Consider the following 9,566-nt stretch of genomic DNA (forward strand, 5'->3'; position numbering starts at 1 on the left):
TCAGTAAAATATATATGAAAAGCAGATAATTTGAGTTTTGTGTGCCAAAATATTTTTATTTATGCTGTAAAGTATACGAAATATATTAATTGTAACTTCAATTAAGTTTCACAATTATTAAAAAAAAATTTCCAAACTAAATATCAATTATATTTACTAGTTGTTTTAAAAAAACAGAAGCCAACTTTGTATTTTTCATACTCAAATAAATCAGAAATTTTTGTCAAATTAAGTATTTACATTAGTACGTAACTACATACGTAACTACGTACGTAACTACGAAATAAATAAACAAAAACGAATATAAAATATAATAATTTCAATGAAGTATTATACAAAAATTAAGATAAAATGCTAGTTTTAATATCCATCAAAGAAATTTATAACTTTTTTAAGAATATCAAAAAAATTTAATATCTACTAAGTTTTAGTTTTTAAAAACAATTTTTAAGGCCAGCGAAAATGGGGTGACTGTAGTATTCTGAATATATCATTGCAAATGCATATTTTATAAACTTTGTGGTAAGATTTATAAAAATATTTAAATCTTATTTCGTTGATTCAATACAAATATGGGCGATGAAATGGTTTTGAGTATCGAAGCACTAATCCGAACCAGTTCAAGAACTGAATCGGTTATATGCCATAATATGTGTTTGTTTGCTATGTACACAAACGATTTTATTGAAATTTTATGCCTTATAATATTAATATTATTATTACATTATTAATATTAATATTAATAATAATAATAATCTTAAAAAGCTTCTTTAAATGCCAGAAATGTCGTCAAGAGCAGCTACTAATAGATTTTTGTCAAATTGCAAATTTTTTTATCAATAAGTCTATAAATTTTTCCCCAATAGGCAGAAAGCATCAAAAGCGACAAATGTGAGACTTGAACACACTAAAACCAGATCTTAGAAGTTGATAAATTTTAGCTATAAAGACCGTAAAGGTCAAAAGGTGAAACCCATTTCCAGTTATCACGGGAAATGTAGCTGTTAGGTACTATCATAATTAACTCAAGAATTGTGCACGAATCAAATATATTTTTTTTATACAAAATTCATAAAAAAATATGCCAAAGACATGGAATTGAAAACTTTACATTAATTATAATAGGTGTTTTCAGCAGCTCGCAAAAAAACAGCAATTGGTTCGCTTAAAGTTGTTAAAATCTATGAAAAATAACAACACTACTTTCTCTATCTAAACATCTGTTGTGAAGTGGCGAAACATTTAAGCAACTACAGAAAAATATGTTATCAACGCAATAAGTGAACTATTATGAACCTTTATTAGAAATTTCAACGAATATTCCACTCATGTCTCAAGAGTTTTTAACAAAAATTCAAACAAATTTAAGTTTCATAAATTTAAACATTGTGGAAATAAATTTTTTTAAAAATATGTAAAATTGGAAAAATAAATATTCTAAATATATAAGTATAAATAAATACAAAAATTTTTAGAAGTACGTGAAGAGAGTATAATTGATAAGTTAATACTTATAAGGAATAAGAATAAATATTCTAAACTACCATATTTTAAATTTTATTGTAAAACGAAATTTCAAAATTTTCTGCATTCTAAACATTGCTTTATTAATTTTTTTTATTCAAGATGTAATTTGCTTGCATCATATGCACATATGCAAGATTTATTTTTTACGAAAACATAACATTTGGCAGATTGCAACAGTGATAAGATATTTGTATCATTGTTGCAATCTTAACGCATAGAGTAAGCAATATGCTGTTTTTTGCCACACTTAAAAGCAACCGAAAGCATCTGTTGTTTTGGTTTTTAACTTTAAAAAAGTTGGTTGGATTGTTTTGAAGTGCAACCATGAGGTGAATAAATATCATAAGTTGTCTATTCGATTTAAGAACAAGACATTCTTACCCACACTACGTAATTTATCAACACAACGTAAGACAATGGAACTGTGTAAAATGAAGAGAAACCAAGGAATGGCATGAAAAAGTATAACGTAATGCATTAACGTATAGAAACATTTAAAATTGTAAAAATATTTTTAAAAACACAGAAATCATAAAATATCAAATTATTATATTACAAAAGGTAAATAAGCTATAAAAGTGAAATTGATAAAAATAAAAAATTAAAGTATTTCATTTGTTGTGTCGGATTTTTGCTTGTTTTGATAAGGAAAACATTTTTTTTTGTTAATTTTGTGCTTAAAAAAGATTTGTAATTCCGTTTAAAACATTAACTGCATTAGCTGAGCTAATCTCTAAGCAACTAAACAAGGTAATACCTTATTTCGTTATATATATGAATAAGGTATGAGTTTCCTATTAATCGCGAGTGTAATAACATTAATTAAAATGACAGCATGCGTAATTGTCATATATGAATTCACAGAACCAATCACCAAACCAATCATAACATAAATTCATTTTTGGTTTCATATCAAAGCTTGCGACATATTATAATAAATTGTATGTTCTTTATAAGTATTCCTTTTAATCACCTCTAAGTCATATAACTTATGAGAGAGAGAGAGTCTTTAACCGATCTTTGGTACTCAACATGAGGCATTTTATTTATTTTGTTTATACGTTGCTTGATTTTTAAAAACTTGATACATTGACAGTCTGTCTCAACAGAAGTTCAAATTGGATTAACTCATTACATACAATTAAGAGTATGCGATTCATTCAAAACTGCTTAGCAAATCAGATAATGCGAATAAACGTCCAAACAAACTTCTTTCCGAGAACTTCCTTTACCCAACCATTTCGTAATCCATGTATTTGTATTTTTAGTTCCATTTATTTGCGAGACAGTCCTTTAGCATTCTTCGGAATAACATTTACTCCAATAAATAATATATGAACGATTTTATATATAATATAAAATAGATAAAACAGTTTTCCTACATCGTTTATTTCAATAAAATATAATTTTATACATATTTATTTTGACATAAATATTTATTTCAATAAAAAAATTGACACAAAATTTATAAAAAAATATTTTATTTTTATGGCAATATGTATAAAGTTTTGCCATGTGTGCATAAAAGTATTAAGGTCACTTTATTAATTTTACTAAATTTTATTTTAACAAATCTAATTGGTAAAAAGTTTAATGCATAAAAATAATGCACATTTGCACAAATTATTAACCTAAAGGACGGAATGTTTGACTATAAGTCTAGAAATATTATTCGATTGCGATATAAAACATATATGAAACTATATAAATATATAGATACATAAATATGTATGCACAAGCAATATATATGTATAAATACATATGAATGTACACATAATATATTATTAAAGACAAATATAACTATTTTTATACATACATATTAATTTTTCTATAAAATTTAAAGCAAAAAATGCTTTTCGGAATGTTGATTTAGATATGCGATTCTTTTCATAACTTAAATCTAAATATTTTATGCTGCATTTCAATACGCATAAATGTAATATATATACACATATATATGTATATAAATTTCCTAAAGTTCAAGGCATTAGAAGCTCAATATTCGGATTTTGTAGTATCAGGAATATTTGATATTGTGAAAACACACAGAGCCAACAATAGATCTGCAACGAAAAAATTTTTAAGTTTCAAATATTTTAAATTTGTAAGATTTTATTACATTGTAGGCCATCCAACAAAAATTCAACAATGCTGAAAGTGTTTGCTCCAGCTGAAAGCATATATTTTTATGTATTAATAAACAAAACAAATTTTAACTGAATTCAACCTACATATATATAGTAGCCACCAATAAGCCAAAGACCAAATACAAATTGGAAAAGTATACCAATTCCTGCTAATATCAACCAAGGTAACAGCCAACCACGGGTGCTGTAAAAATAATTCAATTAAATTTAGATTTCACTTCACTTTTTACTACAAAATACTAACCAAATCTTTATGCCAAAATAAACTAAATAAGATGCTAATATAAGCAGTATGAAATATAATATAAAAATGCCACCAAATAAGGGCATGGAGTATCTTTTATCTGTTTCAAATAGTGGCGAGTAGAGTTGGGCTGATTCTCCACCACACAGCATATATGTAATCTATAAAAAATAAATATATTACAATTTTATTAAATTATATTTAATTTAATTTCGTTAAAAACATGCCAATGTGATGAGCACAACTGATAATGCTGCTGTGTAAAAAGCTACTGCTTTGCTGCCCGTTTTAACAGAATTTGACCATATGAATGGTGACCAGCAAGAACTTAGTACCACCATTTTTTCTATAAAATTTAAATCTAGATTATTTTATAATCACATTACATTAAATTTCATCAAAAAGAACACAATTAAATAAATTAATTCACATTGAAGTAATTTACACTTGGGTGCGACTCGTCTTGTTAATTAATACTTGTAGCATCACAAGTGTCCACGCCCAAGTTTCTTATTAGGTGAGAACTGCACTCATCATAATTTTGCTTGTACGTTAAAAAATTAAATATATTTTTATTACCGTTTTATTTATTTCTTTTTAGATTTGTAATAAATCAAATTTAAATATATATTAATTTAATTAAATTTATTAATTAATCACATAAATTAAAAACATCAACAAACCAGCTCTCAGTAAATGCCAACGAATAAGAATTGACAAACTGTCAAAAAATGATTCTGAAGGCACATGACAGGGGTGTTACAAAATGTATAATGTGTGCATAAAATTTGTCAGACTCGATTTGTCAGATTGTAAGCGAATTATATAAACAATTAAAATAACTATTGATTGATGATTATTTATCTTTGACATCAGAAATATGGAATTTAAATACAATATCGCTTACATGATTTTATTTACATGCGTTTTAATACATAATAATGAGCACATGTATTATTTTGTTACACAATTATTAATCTGTTTAAAATATTATTCTCAGAAATTAGTTTAACTAAATTCAATATACTCTTTTTACTATTATGTTTTGTAAATCATTAGCGAAGCAAAGAATATTAAAATTATTTATAATTATACCATGTTCCCACTGAATCTTAATCAATTTATGTTGTAGTACTTTTACACTGTTTTATTTAGGCACTTGCTCATTTATTAAAAAGTGAACGTTCACATTAAAATGACCTCATTTATGCAGCTGATAGAACTGTATAAACTTCACTTAATAATATATCTAACAAAAAAATTATATATATAATTGTTATATTAAATCACTTATATACATTATATATATCAATTACATATTCCATTAAAAAAAAAAATTTTATTATATACTTACTTTCTCAGTGTGAAATTTATATTAGTTGTACTCGACATTTTTCAACTTAAATGGACTGATTTATTAATAATTAGCTCATTTAGATGAAAGATATATGGTAAGTCATCCTCATTAGTGGGTATAATGAGCAAAACGAACTAAATGAGACAGTGTCGATGTGCTCTTAATCAAATTAAGATTTCGTTATTGGAATATTTTTTATTAAATAATATATGGCATTGTATAAGAATATTATTATAAATTATTAAATATGTATATGATATAATAACTCATTTATATATTTTTATATATCAATTATATATTTTATTTACAAAAAACATTTTAAAAAATTTTTACATTTTGTTTGGCTTATTTGTTTTTTATATTTATATAAATTTCATATGTCAAATGTATGTGAAGTTTAGATAATTTTCCTTTTGGGAAATATTTTGCAATATTGCATTCGATATTTTAGGTCTGATTTGCATTGATTCATTCTTAACTAAGTTAAAATGCAATAGCACGAAACCTCTTTGTACGGTTAATCAAATTTCATTAGTGACCTAAATCAAATAAACTGCTTTAACGAAGTCAGTGGGAACATACTATTTGGTTAATATTCACACAAATACTTTATTCAACTTCTAATCTAAAAAATACCTTGGGAATATCTAACCCAAGGTATTTTTTAGATTAGACTTTGCTTGACTATTATAATTAGGTTAGGTTAGGTTCCTGTTAAAATGTTATATAATAATAATACACTAGATACGCAAGATTAGAAGTTTCTCACTTTAAGTATTAACATGGCGATAACCGATATTTTTTGCTTTTCATACAGTGTAATCAGTAATTGACATTGGTAGTCATTTAGAAAATGGACATGCTGTTGTCATTTTACACGATCTGTTCTAATTACATGCCATATTATAAATGAATTTAATTACAAGAGAATAAAATAACATTTCAAGTACGTTGGAGTGAATAATGAATTATTTAGAATAGGCGAGAGCCTTAGTAACTATAATGATTATTTGTAGAGCTGCGAATAATATATGACTAACAATATAATAAATACATACATAGGTATGTGTAATAAATACATATAACTTGAGTTAATTTTATATAGAGATTGAGGACAGAAACAAGCTCCTGCCATCTGTTTCAGTCGCCATCTGAGTCTGTCATTTCTTACTTAATTTATTAACTCTGCGGATTTCACTGCAGTGCCATATCTTGTTAATTTTCTTTACATAATACAAAGGGAAAGGGATGTATCATGACCTGAGTGTCACTCGCAAAAAGGCATCAAATGGTCTCTAAGGTGATTGTATTCTGTATATTACACAAATATTTTTTCCGGAACTAAAACGTTATGGTATCCAGTTACCAATGGTAACGGTATGGGGGAGGTATCATTTTCGTCTGAATACACTACTATGTTCAGGGCGCCAATAGTGACGTTTACACTACTTTTTATTTTTGTTTAAATGGGTTTACGGGCTTTTATTGTTGGGAGATTTTTTTGAATGTCATACTCGACCAAAATACAAAAAATCGCCCTTAGTATTTTTCTCAGACAACGGTTGATACAGCTCATGGCTCTATAATAACATTGATTCTCCGTGCTGTCGACAAACTTTTAGCTATATTTATATGTTTTAATTTTCTTTTAATAGGAAACTTATATGGTCCTAGATTGTAAAAGATCCTACATGATCGGTTTATAATTTTGTACAAACAAAAAAAAAATAGAAAACGGAATCTCTTTAGTTAACATGGAACTTTACTTAATTAGTTAATTTGTTTAGTTTTAAAAGACCCTGAATGATCCGTTCATATTTAAAAAATATACAAAAAAAATTTCCTAAATAAAATGAATTTGGAACTTACACAGTTCGCGATTTTTAAAGATCTTTCATGATCGGTTTATATTTAAAAAAAAAAAATTTCTTAAATAAATTTAAAATAGAACTTATACAGTTCAAGGATCAAAGAGTTTTAAAGACCCTTTATGATCAGTCCATAATTTTTAACAATCAAAAAAAAAAAACAGAAAATGAAATCTTTTTAGTTGAAATGGAATTTTAGTTAGTTACGATTAATAAAAAAAATAGAAGAAAAATATGATATTCCTTATATAAAATTAAAGATAGATATTGTACAGCCTCAGGTTGTAAAAGACTTTCCATGATCTGTACATATTGAAAAAAAATAATTTTAAATAAAATTAAAATGTGAACTAAACAGTCCCAGGCTTTTAAAGATTCTACGCGATCAGTTTATAATTTTTTACAAAATACCAAACACAAAACAGAACAAAAACCGAAATATCTTAAATATAATTAAAATGGAACTGAACAATAGTCCGATGCTTTTAAAGAAATTCCTTACATAAAATTAAAATGGATCTTGTACAGCCCCAGGTTTTAAAAGTGCCTTCATGATCAGTTCATAATTAAAAAAATAAAACTAAAAAAATATAAAGAAATCTCTTAAAGAAAATTAAAATAGAACTAATCAAAGGGTCAAAGGATCACAGGGTTTCAAAGAACCATCAGGACCAGTTTATAATTTTACACAACAAAAAAAAAAAAATAAAAAGAAATTTCTTAAATAAAATTAAAATGGAGCTAAACAGTCCCAGGTTTTCAAAGAACCTTCAGGACCAGTTAATAATTTTTTACAAAAAAAAAAAAAAACAAAGCAACGAAATCTCTTAAATAAAATAAAAATTCTTAGTTGCACATTTGCACGTTTCTCTTAAATACATAAAAAATTGTAACAACAAACTTTTGGCATACAGTTTCCAAAAAACAAAAACAAATACAAAAACAAATAAAAACAAAAACAAAACATCGACTCTCGCTCACTCTTCTTATAAGAAACAAAAGCGAACGTGTTCGATCGTCATTAAAGAAGTGCACGGCGGCGTGTACGGATGTATCGTGTGTGTCTACGGTAAACGGCAAGAAGAAATTTTATCTGCCAACGAAACGAAACGAATTTCGGCACGTCCAAGTAAAAAACCGGGTAAAAACAAAGCAAATGCAATACAAAAACAAAGTCAGTACATTTTTCGCATGTGATCATTAAAGGTAACAAACAAAGCAAAAAAGTTTGTGGTGCCTGCGAGTGTTGTCTGCTGCATATGTGAAAGATGCGACGAATCTGAAAGCTGTGTGTAGTGCAAAGGTGGCGGGCGGAGCGAAGGGGCGGTTGCGCGTGGACTCAGATACAACTTAACTTTAGTGCTTTCTGTGTTGTTTATCATTTTTTTCATTTTGTTTTTCTTTTTGTTATTGTAAAAAATAAAGTGCATTTGCATTCGCATTTTTTGGCGTAGGTTTTTCACTTGCCACTTGCAATCAAAATGAATTCAATGCGTTTGTTTTATTTGCGTTACACTAACAACAAAAACAACAAAAGCAACAAAAACAATTTTGTTACTAAATTACAGTTTTTGGTTTTTCAAAATTATTTTCGGCTTTATTGAATTTTTTTCCAAAATTCTTTTTTTTTTTTTTGAGTTTGGCAGTAAACAATGCGTTTTTCGCTGATTTTGGCCAATGCGCTTATCTGTAAATTTGCAAAGAACGAAAAGAGAATTTTTGTAAATAATTGAAAAACAGAAATAAAATTAAATAAAAAACAAAAGTTGAAAAATTGCCGCAAATGCAATTTTTCCATATAATTTGGCTTATTGTTGCGCTCATATAATTAACTGAGTTTTTCGGCAAAACCTTTTATTTGATTTGATTTATTTTTTTTTTTTTGTTTTTGCACTTGTATCTTTACGCGGATTTCAATTCAACTGTTTTTGAATTTTTTTTTTTTGTTGGATTTCGAGATTTCATTTCATTTCATTATTTTTGCTTTATTTTGCTTTAAATTCTTTTTTTTGATAAGTTTTATCTTTCACCTGGTACTCGTCAGGTACTGCTGGTGGGCTTTGCCGTAATTGCGCCTCTTCAAAAAATTAACTCAGAAATGTGTTCAAAAAAAAAAAAATGATTGTTTATTTCATTTCGTGAGATATTTACTTGGTTTTGCTGTTATTGGTTATTGTAACGAAAAAAGTGAATTTTGAAAAATCTTCAAAATTACATTTGCTAAAATCAAAACAAAACAACAAAAAAAAACAAAACCTATATTTACAAAGAAAACAAAAAATATAAAAATCAAAACAAAAAAAAAAGATATTGTATAAAAAGTGTGTTTTTGGTTCAGCAGTGCTTCGCGTATAGGTAAATGCTTTCTTTCACATCGACCCATTTAACGTGTGCCATTAAAAGTAATTTAAGTGCTTGAATAT

General features: G+C 26.6%; 1 protein-coding gene across 3 annotated transcripts; it reads right to left on the bottom strand.

Moving 5' to 3' along the window:
- Nucleotides 1–3,385: 3,385 nt before the first annotated feature.
- Nucleotides 3,386–4,626, bottom strand: LOC119683645. Of its 3 annotated transcripts, none has more exons than XM_038097432.1 (6): nucleotides 4,498–4,626; nucleotides 4,146–4,264; nucleotides 3,919–4,079; nucleotides 3,759–3,858; nucleotides 3,647–3,697; nucleotides 3,386–3,590 (listed from the first exon to the last, which is right to left on the bottom strand). In XM_038097432.1, exons 2-6 carry the CDS (start codon nucleotides 4,257–4,259, stop codon nucleotides 3,507–3,509), a joined length of 510 nt encoding a protein of 169 aa, XP_037953360.1. In that variant the 5' UTR covers nucleotides 4,260–4,264; nucleotides 4,498–4,626; the 3' UTR covers nucleotides 3,386–3,506. The 3 variants fall into 3 exon arrangements, with proteins under 3 accessions (XP_037953360.1, XP_037953362.1, XP_037953363.1); XM_038097434.1 differs by having other exon boundaries at nucleotides 4,602–4,610; XM_038097435.1 differs by lacking the exon at nucleotides 4,498–4,626 and adding an exon at nucleotides 4,364–4,382.
- Nucleotides 4,627–9,566: the final 4,940 nt, after the last annotated feature.

Source organism: Teleopsis dalmanni, chromosome 2 (genome assembly GCF_002237135.1).
Source record: "Teleopsis dalmanni isolate 2A chromosome 2, ASM223713v2, whole genome shotgun sequence".
NCBI classification, from domain to species: Eukaryota; Metazoa; Arthropoda; class Insecta; order Diptera; family Diopsidae; genus Teleopsis; species Teleopsis dalmanni.

What these genes read in the sequence shown, in the direction of transcription:
- LOC119683645 (XM_038097432.1), bottom strand. Translation starts at nt 4,259, where the DNA reads ATGGTGGTACTAAGTTCTTGCTGGTCACCATTCATATGGTCAAATTCT. An exon ending in CAGTTGTGCTCATCACATTG is followed by an intron (nt 4,080 to 4,145) that starts GCATGTTTTTAA and finishes TATTTTTTATAG; the next exon opens with ATTACATATATGCTGTGTGG. An exon ending in TTGGTGGCTACTATATATAT is followed by an intron (nt 3,698 to 3,758) that starts GTAGGTTGAATT and finishes ATATGCTTTCAG; the next exon opens with CTGGAGCAAACACTTTCAGC.